Source organism: Marmota flaviventris, chromosome 6, assembly GCF_047511675.1.
Source record: "Marmota flaviventris isolate mMarFla1 chromosome 6, mMarFla1.hap1, whole genome shotgun sequence".
Taxonomy (NCBI): Eukaryota; Metazoa; Chordata; class Mammalia; order Rodentia; family Sciuridae; genus Marmota; species Marmota flaviventris.
In genome coordinates, this window is record NC_092503.1 from 157,637,062 (window position 1) to 157,654,744 (window position 17,683).

Below are 17,683 nucleotides of genomic sequence, written 5' to 3' on the forward strand. Positions count from 1 at the left end.
CGGGCCAGCTTCTCCCCATGCTGACAACTGATTCCAGTTCTCTTCCTGTGGTTCCCTTAGTTCATTGGCTGGAATTTCTCTGCACCCATGCTTGGTTCCTTTCAGTGTGGCTCTATCGTAAAACAAAACAGAAATATGTTCACTGATTGGGCAACATTTTTTAAAATTACTTTTAGGGGGTTCAGCATGGGGGGCTATGGAAAAACTGAAGTACAAGTTATGCAAAAGCAGAGAGAATACTGTACTTCCAAGTGCAGAACACATACACCTCGATTGCCAGCCTGTTGTCCTTGTTCTTTCATTATCCAACCCACACAGGCTGGGAGGCAGGGTAAAGAAATCCCAAATGTCATTTCAATCATGAATATTTTCACAAACATCCTCATAGACATGAATGTAAAGAAAAAATAATGATCTCACTTAAGAACTTAAAAATTATTTGTAACATTACCCAATACCTAGTCCTTAAAAAAAAATCTCTATTTGCCTCAAATATTTTTTTAACAATGATTTTGTCTGAGTGTGGATCCCCCCAAGGTCCACACATGGTATCTGGTTCCTCTTCTTAAATATCTCTAATCCATAACACCTACCCAAACCTCCAAGCAGCCATCTTTGCTCTTTCGAAAAGGAATTGAGAGCTTGTATTAATAGCTAATTAATAGCTAATCACAGTAATTTCATTACTGTGACCAAAATAACCAACAAGAATAACTTACAAAAGGAAAAGTTTATCTGGGCTCATGGTTTCAGAGGTCTCTGTCCATGGATGGCCCACTCCGTTGCTCTGGGCCCAAGAGGAGGCAGCATATTCTGGTCACAAGGAAGAGGCAGGACATGTCCCTAGTGACCCATCTCCTTCCAGCCATACCTGCCCTCCTAGTTACCACCCAGTCCATGCAAGCTAGGGTGGTCTGATTGGGTTACAGCTCACCACCCACTCACCTCACCTCTGAACATTTCTGCACTAATGAGTTTTTGGGGAGGGGGGGGAGAGCACCTCATATCCAAACCATAACGAAGATTGATATGGGTGGTGGGAATTCTCACTGATCATAGATCATTGCTTTTAGATTGTTTCTATCATTGCCTTTAGATTGTTCTATGACAAAGGCTTAGGGTGTGTGTGTGAGGGGGGTGTTTTCTAAAAAGGAAAAAAAAATAGAATCCTGTAAATTCATTTTTATTCAGATTAAAGTTAAAAGTATTCTTAATGTCTGTAAATTTGTAATTGAAACTTTTAATCTACAAATCTTAACTCCATATACAATAAAAAATAATATACTTCCTGTATTAATAGGCAAAATACTAAAGGCACCTGACAGTTTCACTATTCTGAATTAGGAAAACGGGGAAAGAGAAGAATGGAAAGGGAGATTGTTAGAATAGGAAACTGTGGGGCAGGAATGCAGCGCTGTGGGCTCTCCTCAGTGATTAAGGTGTATGGTGGGGATGAGTTACATAGATCTGATAATGTGCAGGTAACACAGGGATGCAGACATGCCCCTCTGGTTTCCTAGTGGCACGTGTACAGTAGTTTCCACAATAAGCAGGCACAGATGCACTTGCCAACAACCAAGGAAACCATCAATAACACATGAAACAAGTTCCACAGGAATCCTCATTTTAAAGTTAAAATTCAAAATTTCCATTCCACTTTCATGTGCAGAAAGTAGCCTAATGTGCAGAAAGAAATGTAACCTAAATAGGTTTGCTTATCCAGTAGTTAACAGGAAAAGTCCTCCAAAATCATGGCTTAGAATAAGACATCCTAATCATTGAGTAGTTTTCAAAACTATTTTGTGCATTATCATTCAAAATTTATTCGCTTAGATAAAACAGTAACTTGAAACTGGCTACTACTCTTAAAACAAAACTAGTCACAAGGAAAGCTCCAAGGCTTATACACACCGTGGGGTTTAAGATATTTGGAGGTGATTGGGTCAAGTGAGACCTGCAAACGCGTTTCCTCTTTTTTCCTCTGCAGCTTTCCTGACTGCACTAAGGGAGAGGTAATCAGTTAGAATCGATCTTCCAGACTCCGTGACGTCCTGAAAGAATTTAGGAAACTTGCAAACTAAAAAAGCAAGACTAACTAACCCAGTCTGGTAGCAGCGCGCGCACGCGCGCGGGTCCTAATCTCGGCAACCAATCAGAACGTAAAGGCAAAAGCGCCGCTAGCCCGGGAAATTTAAAACTCGCGCGCAGTATCTGCAAGCCAGCCGTGGCCCAACCCACCCCACCCAGGCGGCGCCCTTGTACCGTAGAGCGGTGGCACTTACGTCCAATTAGAACGTGGACACTAAACCGCTTACTTACCTCATGATTAGCCAGACCCGGTAGTAGACCAAAATGATAGACAAGTAGCAGCTCTCTAAGAAATGTGGGTGGCTCTTAAAAGAGCCGTTAGGTTTGAACTTGCAACTAATTCCCCGGTTACTTGGCGCTGGTGTACTTGGTGACCGCCTTGGTGCCCTCGGACACGGCGTGCTTGGCCAGCTCCCCGGGCAGCAGCAGGCGCACTGCCGTCTGGATCTCCCGGGACGTGATGGTCGAGCGCTTGTTGTAGTGCGCCAGGCGCGAGGCCTCGCCCGCGATGCGCTCGAAGATGTCGTTCACGAACGAGTTCATGATGCCCATGGCCTTGGACGAGATGCCGGTGTCGGGGTGCACCTGCTTGAGCACCTTGTACACGTACACCGAGTAGCTCTCCTTGCGGCTGCGCTTGCGCTTCTTGCCGTCCTTCTTCTGCGCCTTGGTCACCGCCTTCTTGGAGCCCTTCTTCGGAGCAGGAGCGGACTTGGCTGGCTCAGGCATGGTCGAAGAGCAGAAGCTTCAAAGCAAAGCGAGGGGGACGGTGCGGCTTTATATAGAACCTTATACGCAAATAAGGTGGAGTTAAAGCCTGCTTCTCATTGGTGGTTGTTCCGATGAATGTCAGAAGGTAGCTTTATCCAATCAAAATGCGTAAATTCCAAAGTCGCTTTTCTATTGGTTGGAACGAAGTTACAATTTCGGCCAATGACAAGTCTAACTCTTCTTGCCTGTTAGTAACTATAAAAGGTGAAGCAAGTGCACTTTCGTTTACGGTAGTTTGTGGTGAGACCGACGAACTAAAGCTATGTCCGGACGCGGCAAGCAGGGTGGCAAGGCTCGCGCTAAGGCCAAGACGCGCTCCTCCCGCGCCGGCCTGCAGTTCCCGGTAGGGCGAGTCCACCGCCTTCTGCGCAAGGGCAACTATGCCGAGCGGGTCGGGGCCGGCGCGCCCGTCTACCTGGCGGCGGTGCTCGAGTACCTGACGGCCGAGATCCTGGAGCTGGCTGGCAACGCGGCCCGCGACAACAAGAAGACGCGCATCATCCCTCGCCACCTGCAGCTGGCCATCCGCAACGACGAGGAGCTCAACAAGCTGCTGGGAAAAGTCACCATCGCGCAGGGCGGTGTCTTGCCCAACATTCAGGCCGTACTGCTGCCCAAGAAGACCGAGAGTCACCACAAGGCCAAGGGCAAGTAACGCCCTGTATTGGCTTGCTACAAACCGAGTCCAAACCAAAGGCTCTTTTCAGAGCCACTCACTGCTTCTCAGAAGGAACTGAACACTGGCTGAAGGAGAGATGTCTGAAAAAGTTACGGTTTGGCGCGGTGTTGCGCTGCACAATTGAAGCTATACAGCTAAGCCCTCGGCAGGCAACCGCTCCCAAAAGCCTGCTAAGCTGCTGCTCGGGCTAAAAGTCGATGACCGCGCTGCGGAAGGCATGCAAGGCTACCTAACCCTTAACTAGGAGGATACCAATTTCTGCCATCCTTTTGCAAGTCACCGTCTCACACAACACGTTTCAGCTCAACTTAGTGGTCAGCAAAGAGTTTGAAGTCTGCTATACTAACCAAGTAGCGGAGTTATACGTGTTTTTTCCTTACAAAAAAAGTGGAACAATCCCCTTTTCAACCCACTTCCCCATGTTGAAAAATGAATGCCCTTAAAAGGGACATTGTATCTGGATCTAAGATTAAAACTAAAGTTTGGTTTGTCTACCCCATTGTTCAGCTTTAATTTTTTTACCGAAAACTATCTGGGAAAGCATTAATAGGAGAAAAACATAAGTTTATTAATGTAGTTTTATGTGATAAGGAAGCAGTCGTAAATGTGTAAATCTGGGTGTTAGACGTTTGGACATTGCATAAATATTCACATCCTTTTCTATTCCATGTGTTTAACCCACTTTTCAATCTAGTATAAATATGATTTATGAAATAGAAGTGTTAATGATACCCAGCAATGATAGGCACTGATATGGCCCCTCAAAACTAAAATACTTGGCTTTTGGTAGAATTTTTAAAAGCTGTGTTAACTATCGATTTTATTCAGTATTCAGTTCTGCCTTAAATGTTTTCCACCTTACTAGTTTAATTAATAAGTAAACATGCAGTAGTGAGAGGTGCAGGATGTATTTTGTAAGTGTAAAGAAGTTTGCTGCCAGATTTGTAACATGAACGAATGTGATTGGGATCACTTTGGCCAAAGGAAAGTATAATAAATGAATAGAATTTGTTGAGGGAGGGGTGAAGAATGTGAGAATTCAAGGGAAATACCTTGATTTAAACTAAGTTCATCTGGGTAATTGCCATGTTAGAAAAAAGCCTGAAAAGCATTACTTTTTAAAAATAATTCTAGGTATTTGTAGAAAAATCAAACACTTCTGGCTATAAAGCTTAGAAAATAAAGATAACAAACTTGTCAAACATCCATTGCGAGAGTGGTAAAATTTTGCTTCTACCCAGGGAAGGGCTTAGTAGCTAGGTCTGAGAAACAGAAGAAACAGGAGAAAAGCATACAAGTTTCTTTAATGTAAGTTTTATGTGACAAGAGTGCAGTCATAAGGAATTGAAAGTAACAAGGTTAATCTTGGAAAAGCAACAAAACTGTGGAAGAAGACTAAAGCATCACATTTTTAAAATAATTAGGAATTACATTAACAAGATCTTCAAGAGTTCTCTCTGGCCTCAACTTCCTGTCCATGCTGGCCTGACTCCTTCCAGGATAAAAAGGAGTCACCAGAGAGCACTTCTTGCATCTGTTGCTTTAATTGCCTTCCTCTCAAAATAATCCCTATGCCAAGTGGTATACTTTGTTGTGGCAGATTCTCCCACCTTCACCGTCTATTGCTGTCCTTATGACTTCCTGTGCAAAAAACCTATGAAATCAAGTAAGGATAGAGGCTTCCTGTTGATGGAAATTGTACTGATGTTTTATGTCTTTAAAATATGTTCCAGTTAATATTGGAGAAATGTAATTAAAAAAAAAAAAAAAAAACCCAAAACTCCCCCAATGAAGAGAAAGAGCTTTATTTTTGAATAAACATTGAGCCAGCATGAAACACTAATCGCAGACAATCTTATAAACAGTTTGCAAAGACAAAGAAATTTGTCTTTTATGTGGCTATATTAAGTTGATCTCAAAATTAGGGGTCAGGTGACAGCTGAAGTTAGACCATCTGCATCTGGAAACTGAGGAAATCTAATTATATTCCCTGTTAACTACTACATTTCGAAGAGATGACTCTCCAGTCCTTGAAAAAATATTCCTGCATTTTGAAGCTGAATAAAAAGATTTCCATACATTTGAAAATGCTAGAAAAACTCTAAGTGGAAGAAAGCCTCTTATTTGCAAGAGAAAATTAAGCCTTTTATTTTTAACATGTCTTTGCTCTTAAACTAGCTTGTTTGTTTGCCTATGTGATCTACCTTCTCTATAATTTAGGTGGAATTTGGCTACATTTATTGTTGAATCATTTTTTGTTTTTGTTTTCCCAAAAGTGTTCAGCAATTTTTCTTTTTATTGAAACATAAGTTTCAATAAAAACATAAGTTTATTTTCTTTTTATTGAAACTACAGAAAATCTCAAATTTTTCATTGAAAAGTTTATTTTCATTTACTTACTTTTTTATTTATTTTATGAAATTTAAGTGTAATACTGTGGATATACTATATAGTGCACACCTGTAATCTCAGTGGCTCAGGAGACTGAGGCAGTAGGATCACAAATTCAAAGTCAGCCTCAGCAATTTGTGAGCCCTAAGCAATTTAGCAAAACCCTGTCTCAAAAGAAAAAAAGGGAGGGGGGAGAGGGGGCTGGAGATATGGCTCAATAACTAAGTGCCACTGAGTTCCCATCCCTGGCACCAAAAAAGAAGAAGAAAAAAAGAAAGAAAATACTGTAATGCAACTTTGCTCTAAGGGATCTCTCATTAAAAGGTAAAAAAGTAAAGGAATAACAAGGAATCACAAGTTACTGGTGGAAGAAGTGATTAAAATGTCTCAATGGTAAGGGACAGAGAGATCTAATCTAGGAGTGCTGGAAGCATGAGATTAAGGGAATAATTTGAACTGGGCCTTTTGTACTGACCCCCATGTGCTTTCTTTTTAAGAAGCAATTTACCTGCAGTCCTGCCTGTCTTAAGTGGACAGGTATGTTACATTCCTCAGCAAACTGCCTATTGTCTGCAGGAAAAATGCAGGCCTGAAATAACATCCAGTTATTTAGAGTCACTCTAAAGAGGGAGATTTTGTGACCCTTTCAAAATCCAGATCCCAGAACTCAGGAAAATAAGGATAATTCCAACTAGCCATAAAATCAGTAAGAACTGGTCAGCAAGGGCCAAAGTGACCAAGAGTTATCAAGGCAGTGGGGACTTAAAAGTCTGATGTCATCCTGTGGTCAAAAAACAAAAAGTGATCTGAGAAGGACTCTCTGGAAACTTCCCTAGGACCCCCCCCCCCCCCCCCCTAAAACTGGAGGGCAGGAGAGGAGGAGAGGTCCTCTCAGAGAATCCACTATCTCCCTTGAAAGTATCATCTTTCCACCTTTCCCAGCCCTTCTAAGAAACTGTTACAGAGCAAGATAACTGAAATCTGACTTGATCCCAAGAATTATCTGTTTCCCAGAAGGTTCCAGCCCTGTGACAGACAGCAGCAAAGTAAAATGACATTTTTTAAATCAAGTATATGCAGCCAAAAGCATGTTATGTAATAAGTACTTGAATAAACACTGTCTTAGAAAGATAAAAGCATACTCACTCTTCCTTGCATTTGAATCTTTTACTTTTTCATTAATGAAGACAATAGCTCTTGTAATTATACAAGATATTTTTTAATTTAATACATATTCCCCCAGCTATTTTGCCCAGCCAGCCGGCTTTCGACACATATTATTAAAAAAAAAAAAAAAAAAAAACCCTACTGTGATACACTTAAAAACCTTCATTGATAGATTCAGTATTTTTCAGGTTGGGAGTTCACAGTATTTCAAAGTCAGCAAATTTACCCAATTTGAAATTTGAAATTTACGATTTCAAACAAAATCCTAAAAGATTTCATTATTGTAAGTGAACTATTTGTAATTTCAAAAAGTATAAACGGTGACAATAGTATAAAATTATTTTAAATAATTATGTAAGTGGGAATTACACTGTCAAACACCAGGATAGTCTTCAATGCTACAAATAATCATAATTACTCCAGCACTACACATAGATTAATCAATGAAGCAGAAATTTCATAATTTTAATTGAAATATTCAATACACTGTAAAAGGATTCTTCAAATCTGGAAGCAAAATAGTTAACATTGCACTGCTTGGCCAGTTGGTTAACTGTTTAAAAACTTCTCTTTACAAGAAATAAAATCCAAATTATGATGGATTAGTAATCACCATTGGAATCCTTCAAAAACAGTCTACCTTTGCGGCAAGATACTTTGGCAATACAACCTAAGGGAGCTTAGAAGTCTGACTTCTATTAGTCCACCTATTCTGTTTCTAAAAGTTGGCCTATGGAGTCCATTCACACGGCACAGAAAGGAGAAACACTACAAACACCTCAATCATTGCACACGCTGCTTAAGAAGACCTGTGCAACAGGCAGAGGAAAGAACAGAATATTTTCGCTTTTCACGTATATTCGACAACTTTAGAGTTTTGTTGTTTGCGGATAGGACGGGAATTACATTAACTGAAAAAAGTTAATAGATTAAATCTTTAAGATTAAAACAAACCGAAAGTAAATTGCAGCACTGTGGGCTCCGGTGCCTCCAGGCCCCTCCCCCTACCCGGAGGGCCTTCCCGCCACCGCGCTTTCAGTCTTCACTCCGGTCCGCAGAGCTGACCTATAAAAAGTGCCTCCGACCAAACCCGACAGTCTTTCACCTTCTTCTCTCCCCTCAAGATGTCTGGTCGTGGCAAGGGAGGCAAAGGTCTTGGCAAAGGCGGCGCCAAGCGCCACCGTAAAGTCCTGCGGGACAACATCCAGGGCATCACCAAGCCCGCCATCCGCCGCCTGGCCCGCCGTGGCGGCGTCAAGCGCATCTCCGGGCTCATCTACGAGGAGACCCGCGGCGTGCTCAAGGTGTTCCTGGAGAACGTGATCCGCGACGCCGTCACCTACACGGAGCACGCCAAGCGCAAGACGGTCACGGCCATGGACGTGGTCTACGCGCTCAAGCGCCAGGGCCGCACCCTCTACGGCTTCGGCGGCTGAGTGTCCTGGTGCCGCCATCACCTGCTTTCCCCAACTAAAGGCCCTTTTCAGGGCCGCACATCTTCAATGAAAGAGTTGCAGGTTGACACGCTCTAGTTTGGGGGTCTTGGGGAAGGAGTAGCTGCTCCCTCTGTAAGACAGTTTTCTGGGTATGGGCGGTTTGAGGGGCTGGAGTTGTGGCTCACTTGAGCAGAACACTAGCCCAGCACGCGAGGCACTGTTTTGATTCTCAGCACATCTTGACTTTATTGTCTTATACACAACCCAACAAACATAAATACAGAGGATTGTTGAATAATTAGTTGCATTTCTTAAGCTGCTTAATTTTTTGGTTTTCATTGTAGTCAGTCTTTGTCGGCATGTGGCAAGCACATTCATACACTTTGAACTTAATTTGGGGGATACAAAACTGCAGGCATCAATTAGGGGGTAAAAGGCTTAGCTTTGTGATTTGACTTGGACAATGTTATTCTTAAGGTTTAGCTTAACAAACAGGAAAACCTGATAACATTTAGGTGTTGAATATGTTGGATGTAATATTCTTGTGATTTATTATCATTCATAAAAGAGGCATCTGTAACTCAAACCTGTGGCATTCTTAACCATGCTCAGTATATAGAAAAGCCATCATAAACAGTCTTAGGGCTAGTCCTATAATGGATAACCTGGAGAAAGAAACGGGTATGAGACCTGTCAATCACTATCCCAGTTGGAATGGGTGATTTTATACTTTTCAGGTTGTGAGCCTAAGAAAGTAGTTTTTCCATCAGAGCAGTCAGTATCCCCTACCCCACAGCTCTCATGGTCCAAGCCCTCCAGTGCCCTTCTGATTTCAGAAGATCCGTTATCCAGTGAGGAGGGCCCCATGGGGTAGTTGACACACACAAAAAAAGCAATGTTTATATTTCATTTAAATGGGTGCTGGTTTGGTTTTGGATAATATTTATACTTGAGGACTTAGATTCATAAATCTGAATGATTCAACTTAAAACAACTAAATACAGACCAAGAATTCCATGAACATTTTATAATTTTGTTGTACTGTAGAAGTGTAAAATTCACCATATTTTGAAATCTCGAAATAAAAAAACAAAGCAATGCAATGAGTACAAGAAAGATCCATTTAATAAATTCTGTATATGCTGAAATAACATGCTGGGTCAAACAGAACATTAAAATTTTATTTTTTTTACTTAAAAATATGGGTGCTAGAAAAATAAAAATTGTGTGTATTACATTACATTTCTATAACAGTGCCTATTAGAGTAACAAATTGGCTTTAAGCTTTCAGACACAAATATATGAATAGTTCAGAGACTTAAAAAAAAAAAAAAAAGTCCTAGTTCAGGAGAGAAACTGGAACAATAAAATGAAGATTGAATTTCTTTTTCCTCCACTAATTATTCCTGAAAATGAAGTCTTCCAGTTCTACTCAGACCTAAGGTGATAAAGAAAGCACTGTGACATATTACACTACTTATAGGCACAGAGCTGTGGAATTTGTCCTGTTTTAAGTACTCAGTAAATAATGCCTAAGGTTTTCCCTGCTATTCAATGAATAAAGCCATGCCATTTTCTTGGTCTTTTGATTCTTCAACCTCTAGACCCACATATGCATTATTATAGACTAAATATGTGATTGCCAAGTTATTAACCAGAGTTAAATAAACCTCCATATCTCCATTGTAAGCTTCTCCTGGTTTCCCAGTCTGGCAGAACCTGGAGCTGTAACTGTTGGTGTAATTCAGGACACTATACCAATTTCCAGACCGAATTGCTATGGCTCAATCACAACTGTTCTAAAGCATGAACTACTTACTCATGACAAAATAATTTTAGGAGATAGTAAGCACAGTTAATTTTTTGATAAGAGATTATAAAGATACAAGCAGTCTTATTTTTGTTCTAAATGAAATCAAGTTAATAATACTTGTCCAAAGAGGAAAAGATTGACGTACATGAGTGGTACAATAGGGGGAAACAAGGGCATACCAGATCCTTGTTCTACCTCTCGTAATTTGAGCAAATTATTTAAGCCCTGTGCATCAGCTTTGTTAATTGTGAGAGAACATTGACCTTAACTTTGTGATTCTTTCTAGCTGTTTTATTCTGAACTAGCCAGAGAAACAAAAGGAGATCCAGGTGAAAATAATGAGAAAAGAGGTACTGGTGAAAGTTATGGCTAAACTTCCATTCATGTTTTCTATTAAAATAAAATGCACTTTCAGAATTCTGGAACAGGAGCAAAAAAAGTCTGAAAATAAACTTTGTAAAGCCAAGATACAGCTTTTGCAAAAATGGTTATAAGCCTGTTATTAATGACAGCGGCACACCAGTTATACAGTTCTAGGCCAAAAACAAAAATCTAAAAAAATAGCAAAATATACCTTGTAGGTGGAATTCATCACCACCATTGGTGTATTTTAGTTAAACTACCAAAATCCTACATAGCTAGGGCCTGCAATACTCACTGGAGAAAGTAAGCTAATGTAATGCAAGCATTTCCTTTAGTATCCCATTCTTCCCCTTGAAATCTAACCAGGCAGTGCCATTACCCTGGTAGTTTTCTCCCATCCGCCTAGGGGTCAAACAGCTCTTGCTATCCAAAGATGTCCTGGCAGGGAAACCAGTCTACAGAAAGCTCAAATTACACTCACACCTCTCCTCACTTATGAGGCACTCTGCCCTTCCCTTGCTTATGCCCTTGCTCTTCAAAAAAGACATTTCTTCCAAGTCTTTGTAGGTGACTTTCCACATTTGAAAATGTAAGTTAATACCTCCACATCAGATGATAATACATCACAGGCACATATACAGAACAGTGCTTGGAATGTTGATTAAAAACTCAGTTAAAAATTATTTGAGGGCTGGGGTTATGGCTCAGAGGTAAAGGGCTCACCTAGCACGTGTGAGGTACTGGGTTCAATCCTCAGCACTAAAGATTGTGTTGCCCACCTGTAACTAAAAAATATATATATTTTTAAATCAAGATTAAATGTAACCCATAAATCACTGATAGAATAAGACCTGGATAAACTGAACATATGTACCCTGTTAATCCCTAACACACTTCCAAAAGAGCAGACAACTTATTACATTATGTTCACTCAGTATACCCGACTAAGAATAGGGAAAACCCACCCCGCTTCTGAACTACACACCTGGCCAGGTCACAACCTCCTTTCCTTTGGCCCTGGGCTGTTTACTAAAACTGCTCAGACCCTGGCCTGGCTCATCACCCCCCCGAACTTCCTCTTGCCGTGCCAGTGGCTACTCTGAAATCCAGAATTTCTCGTCAAAGTTCTATAAACCTCCGCATGTTTTTCAAATGTATCGATTCAAGCAGTGAGTGTTAGTTGTTCTAAACTGGTCGCCGGACCTTTTGTGACCCTGGCGTTCCCTGCCTCTATTCCCAAGGGAAGTCGTTTCCCAGCCCCTGTAGACACCAGCTACCAGGAGCTCTCGTGTCTTCCCGACCCACGTGGACTGATGAGGATCCGAAGTTGGGAAGAAATTTTTTAATAAGGAAGATCTCTAGTCCAGGTAACGTAAGAGTCACGCAAAACGCCACATCAAAGCAAATTTTAACTCAAGATGATTGTGAAGCTCCTCTGCAAAACCCTAGTCCTGAGTTACGAGACAGGAGACAAACACCATTCTAACTACAGTGTAATGGAAAACTTCCGACACTTTTTTAGGCTTAGCCTAACTAACAAAGATCAGAAGACGAATTTGCAGTCCTGATATTGAAAATGTGTAGGTGGCTCTTAAAAGAGCCTTTGGGGTTAGGTGCAAAGACGCTCACATGGCATTTACTTGGCGCTGGTGTACTTGGTGACCGCCTTGGTGCCCTCCGACACAGCGTGCTTGGCCAGCTCCCCGGGCAGCAGCAGGCGCACGGCCGTCTGGATCTCCCGGGACGTGATGGTGGAGCGCTTGTTGTAGTGCGCCAGGCGAGAGGCCTCGCCGGCGATGCGCTCGAAGATGTCGTTCACGAACGAGTTCATGATGCCCATAGCCTTGGACGAGATGCCGGTGTCGGGGTGCACCTGCTTGAGCACCTTGTACACGTACACCGAGTAGCTCTCCTTGCGGCTGCGCTTGCGCTTCTTGCCGTCCTTCTTCTGTGCCTTGGTCACCGCCTTCTTGGAGCCCTTCTTCGGGGCAGGAGCGGACTTGGCTGGCTCAGGCATGGTCGAAGAGCAGAAGCTGCAAAGCAAAGCTAGAGGCACTGTGCGGCTTTATATAGAACCTTATACGCAAATAAGGTGGAGTTAAAGCCTGTTTCTCATTGGTGGTTGTTCAGATGAACGTCAGAAGTTAGTTTTGCCCAATCAGAATGCGTAAATTCCAAAGTCGCTTTTCTATTGGTTGGAACGAAGTTACAATTTCAACCAATGACAAGTCTACTTTTTCGCGCCCAATAGTGGTTATAAAAGGTGCCGCTTTGGTGTTTGGTCTCAGGACTTTTTTCTGTTAGTTTGGCGAGATATGTCTGGACGTGGTAAGCAAGGCGGTAAAGCCCGCGCCAAGGCTAAGACACGCTCGTCCCGAGCCGGTCTGCAGTTCCCTGTTGGTAGAGTCCACCGCCTTCTGCGCAAGGGCAACTATGCCGAGCGGGTGGGGGCCGGTGCGCCGGTCTACCTGGCAGCAGTGCTTGAGTATCTGACAGCTGAGATCCTGGAGCTGGCGGGCAACGCGGCCCGCGACAACAAGAAGACACGTATTATCCCGCGCCACCTGCAGCTGGCCATTCGCAACGACGAGGAGCTCAATAAGCTGCTGGGCAAAGTCACCATCGCGCAGGGCGGTGTCCTGCCTAACATCCAGGCGGTGCTGCTGCCCAAGAAGACGGAGAGCCACCACAAGACCAAATAAGGAGCGAGGTTGGAAATATCGCAAAACAAAGGCTCTTTTCAGAGCCACCCTAAACTGTCCTTGAAGAAGCTGTTGGCACACAGTTTGCACTCTTGTTGCATAATATTTGTGGGAGGCAATTTTCTTAAGGTGAGTTGAGAAGCACAGGGATGTAGTAGTCCCAGTAGCAGTAAGTGGGGGTAGTCAAATCTACAACTGGTTGAAACACGAGTGGCAATATTAAACTCCAGGATGTACTGACTAAAAGTAAATTGAGAAAGGCGGTCTTGTAAATGGGGGTCACCTGCTTTAGTGACAAGGAGTAACTTTGCAGAGGATGGAATTGACATTTTGTTAGTCGCTTGGATTCTGGAAACTAGGAATTGATGTGCTAATAAACAAATTTTCTAAGAACCCTGTTGACCCATTGATCCCATTTGTTTGCAACAGGTGTTTACTTGTTGCCCAGTAGCTAAGGATAAAGCAACCTGGAAAGTCTGCCTCCCTGGGAATTTCTTCTGGGTGGAGATGATAAGCTTGTCAAGGTGTACTTTGCCAGGTGATGCACATCAATTATAACAAGCTACAAAGCTACAGGGACTACCATTCTAGATAAGGTTACCAAAATGACCTTGAAGGTGTTACTTGAGATTCTTACGTTCACACAAAGGCAGGAGGCTTATCAGGACTTGAGTATTTCAGGAAGAGGGAACTGAATGCAAGGGCCTTGAGACAAAGATGTTTTTTTACATAGAGCCCCAGATGTGTAACTCCATTACCATATTTTTTTTCTTGTAGTTTATTGTCATTTTATTCAACAGACTTCTGCAAGTAAAGATGGGAATAGCAGATAAATCTGGCTGTATATTTAATTGTAAACTGCCCTAGTAAATCTTTCAGCTTGTGAACCACATGATAAATACTATTTTTATGGAGTCTCTTAAGTAGCTTGGATTCCATACATTTTCAATTTTGTGTTATCAAAATTTTAAACCTCAGACTGCTGTTGCTTGACTGCTCATCCACATTTACATGCTCTACACAGCCCTGTATTTTGGGTCCTCTCCCCCTGTTCCTACCCCAACTTGATATGGCTTGCTTTCACTTCACAGGAAACTATAAAACTAGAGTAATTATTCCATGATGGCTCTCACTTCCTAAAGGCCCACCTCTTAACACTAACATATTGAAGCCAGAATTAGGAAGTTAGCAGAGATAGGTAAATCCAGTCAGGTCGATCAAGGAGGCCAGTTGACTGACTCCAAGAAATTAGAGACTGCCCCTTGAGGGATTGAGATGTTAATTCCTTTGGGTCCTTCCTCCACCCTTATTAAGAACCTGCCCCTGCTCCAATCTGTTGCTAAGGTCACCTGTCCCAGCAATTGCCCTCCCTACAGGGAGCTAATTGCTCCATCCTGCCCTTTCCCCTTCAGCCCACCTGTTTTCCACCTTTTTGCCATCCCACCAAGCATTTCCTGGGCCTAGTCACAAACACAGGAAGGAGAAAGTAAAGAGCAGAACAAAGGAAGCCTGGAACATAAAAAGGCAAAACACCCTCACTTCATGGGGTACCCAGACACCAGCTATGGGCCCTTTCTGCCTCCCAGGAGAAGTCTGTTACCCCTTTTTAAATAAACCCTGCTTTATAGGCTGGCCCCGGCGTGCTTTCCTAATATTATACTTCAGTGTCTGAGGGAGCAGAACTCATCACCAATAGCCAGCGGTATCAATATTGGCGAGTAATTTTCAACATCTGGATTCCAGGGACACATTCAGACACGTCAGTTTCCAAGACAGGGATCCAGCTGCTCTATCTACTGCTATCCAGAAGCCAGGCCCACTTGCAATAGCCCAGGACTGTAAATCCTAGTTGCTCCCAAAGCAGAGGCAGGAAGATAACAAGGTCCAGGCCAGCCTGGGCAACTTGGTAAGATACTAGTGGTTTAGTGAGAACCTGTGCCAAATAATGATAAAAGGTCTGGGGATCCCCGGTACCAAAGCTGACAAGTCAGATGAGAACCCATCAACAAGTACTGGATACACCATTTCAATTAGTGGAACAAGACCAGCTCCAGGGGAGGCTTGGGGAATGCCAGTAGAAGGAGATTAAATGAAGGAGTGAGATGAAACAAGAGGGAGCTCCATGACACTGGGAGAATATGGCTGAAAGCTGGTTGACAAGAGTGCTGGTGATACCGCCGGTTATTGGTGACAAGCTCTGCTCCCTCACATGTTGAAGTCTGAACATTAGCGAAGCTCACCAAGGTAAGCATTATAAAGCAGGGTTTATTTTAAAAGGGGAGAAACAGACTTCTCCCAGAAGGGAGAAGGGGGCCACAGCTGGTAGCCTGGTATCCCAAAAAGCAAGGTATTCTGTCCTTTTTATATGTCCTGGGTTTCCTTTGTTCTGCTCCCTTCCCCCATCTCTCCTTCCTCTGTATTCGACTAGGCCCCTGACTAGGCCTAGGAAATGCTCTTTGGGTGTGGAATGGCCAAAAGGTGGGAAACAGGTGGGTGAGGGGGAAGGGCAGGATGATGTACCCCAGGACAGGTTAACAACCGGATAGCTCCCTGTAGGGAAGGGCAACTCCTGGGACATCAGAGGGGAGCAGGGACAAGTTATCTGGATATGGTGGAGGAAGGGCTCTAAAGGCCTTTCAGTCCCTGAGGGGTGTTGGGGGGCAGTTTCTAACTCAAATAGGCCTCCTTGATCTGACCGACCGGAATTACCTATCTATACCGACTGCCTGTCTAATTCTGGCTTCATTGGTAGCTGAAGGGAGGCAGAATTATTCCTGATAAAAGAAATAACAACTTGGAATGCCAATAGGAAAGATCCTACAGAGATAAAAATAGTTTTCCCATACATACATCTATAGATGTGAACAGGAGACAGAGGAAAGAATTGCTAAACTATGCCCTTGAGTGGGAGAGAATTCCAACGTGGAAGAGTGTGGGCCCTGGAAGTGTTGAGCTGGTAGGATGTGTTGCGACCTCTCATCCTTCCTCAGAATCTTGCAATGATAGTCAGACAAAATCCTCAGGCCTTTAAAAGTTAGCACGAGAAAGGGCCTGTGACACCCACAAAGTAGCACACACAGATCGACCCCAGCAGGAAACCCACCCCGCAGCTGCGACTCCACCCACAGAAGCTTCTGGCCTCGCCTCACCAGCCCACCCACAGCAGCTCACCTCCCAGCCTTACACCAGCTGAAGGGGCTGGGAACTGGACCCAGGGCCTGACACCTGCCGGAGAAGCGCTCCACCTTGGAGCCACGTGCCCAGGCCTGCTGTGGCTCCATAAAGGGGATGGAGAGAGTCCTTCTGCAAAGGAGAGAAGTCCAATTCCAACCGGCCTGGGACCAGGGGAAGCCTGTACCCCCCCCCCCCCCCCTGCTTACTGGCAGCATCTCATTTCTTTGAGGTTTGAAGATTTCTTTGAGACTGAGAATGCCACCAGATCTTTCCTTATCAAAAATGATGAGTGTTGGGGAGCGGGTAATTCATCCAGCAGGCCTGGCAGTGATCGGGACGGTCTTGTTTACACAAGGAAGGGAGATAGAGAAAATTGCTGAAAGTTAAGCTGTGGATTGTGAACTTCCTACGCGGGCTGCCAGCTGGAAGCACTGGGGGCGCCTTCGTTGGTCCGCCCACCCGCTCAGCAGGCTGCGACAGTGACCTTCGACCTTTAAAGCCCTGGGGACGGACTGCTGAGTAAAGAGCCGTCCCCTCAGAGCACCCTGGAGGACGGGGAGATTATTAACCCAGCAAACCCACCTCGAGCACCGAGGGAAAGATTAAAAGGGCGGGGGCTAATCCGTGACCTAGACGAGGGGAGCAAGGTCAAGCTTCCCCGGTGAACCCACGCGGGGGCAGGAATCCCGCAGCAGCAGCGCGCAGCGGAGGCGTTCTGCTGCCAGGCCCGCGCCCCCGAGCGCGCACTGGCCCTCGCGGCGGGGAGGCAGGTGCGGCCCGGAGCGTCCCCCGTCCCGCTGGCTGCGAGCCGAGCCGTGAGCCGCGGGAGGGCGGAGAGCCGGAGGGAGGCGGGCGGGGACTGCCGCCGAGCGCACTTCCTGGCGCCGCCCTCGGGCGGAGAAGACGCCAGTCCCTGTGAAGGGCGCAGAGCACGAGCTGCGTGACGGGCGGCCCCGTGGCGCGCCGTGATCGTATAGTGGTTAGTACTCTGCGTTGTGGCCGCAGCAACCTCGGTTCGAATCCGAGTCACGGCAGTAGGTGAAGGTCACCAGGGGTCGCTGTTTTCCTCCGCTCACCTCCGAAAGGAGCTCGTGGGTGG

General features: G+C 44.3%; 5 protein-coding genes and 1 non-coding gene across 6 annotated transcripts; 4 read left to right on the top strand and 2 right to left on the bottom strand.

Annotated features, from left to right (window-relative positions):
- Window positions 1–23: 23 nt before the first annotated feature.
- Window positions 24–2,827, bottom strand: LOC114102781 (histone H2B type 1-K). The gene is made up of 2 exons (XM_027948301.3): window positions 2,320–2,827; window positions 24–112 (listed from the first exon to the last, which is right to left on the bottom strand). The coding sequence occupies exon 1, from the start codon at window positions 2,815–2,817 to the stop codon at window positions 2,437–2,439; it is 381 nt and encodes a 126-aa protein (XP_027804102.1). The 5' UTR covers window positions 2,818–2,827; the 3' UTR covers window positions 24–112; window positions 2,320–2,436.
- Window positions 2,828–3,074: 247 nt separating this feature from the next.
- On the top strand, window positions 3,075–4,032 carry H2ac11 (H2A clustered histone 11). The gene has a single exon (XM_027948297.2). It carries the CDS (start codon window positions 3,122–3,124, stop codon window positions 3,512–3,514), a length of 393 nt encoding a protein of 130 aa, XP_027804098.1. The 5' UTR covers window positions 3,075–3,121; the 3' UTR covers window positions 3,515–4,032.
- Window positions 4,033–8,210: 4,178 nt separating this feature from the next.
- LOC114102776 (histone H4) lies at window positions 8,211–8,590 on the top strand. Its single transcript, XM_027948296.3, has one exon. The coding sequence runs from the start codon at window positions 8,221–8,223 to the stop codon at window positions 8,530–8,532; it is 312 nt and encodes a 103-aa protein (XP_027804097.2). The 5' UTR covers window positions 8,211–8,220; the 3' UTR covers window positions 8,533–8,590.
- A 1,045-nt stretch (window positions 8,591–9,635) lies between these two features.
- H2bc12 (H2B clustered histone 12) lies at window positions 9,636–12,735 on the bottom strand. The gene has a single exon (XM_027948300.2). The coding sequence runs from the start codon at window positions 12,723–12,725 to the stop codon at window positions 12,345–12,347; it is 381 nt and encodes a 126-aa protein (XP_027804101.1). The 5' UTR covers window positions 12,726–12,735; the 3' UTR covers window positions 9,636–12,344.
- A 288-nt stretch (window positions 12,736–13,023) lies between these two features.
- On the top strand, window positions 13,024–13,774 carry LOC114102779 (histone H2A type 1-J). Its single transcript, XM_027948299.3, has one exon. It carries the CDS (start codon window positions 13,024–13,026, stop codon window positions 13,408–13,410), a length of 387 nt encoding a protein of 128 aa, XP_027804100.1. The 3' UTR covers window positions 13,411–13,774.
- A 3,772-nt stretch (window positions 13,775–17,546) lies between these two features.
- On the top strand, window positions 17,547–17,618 carry Trnah-gug (transfer RNA histidin (anticodon GUG)). Its single transcript has one exon. It is a non-coding gene; the product is annotated as a tRNA-His (tRNA).
- Window positions 17,619–17,683: the final 65 nt, after the last annotated feature.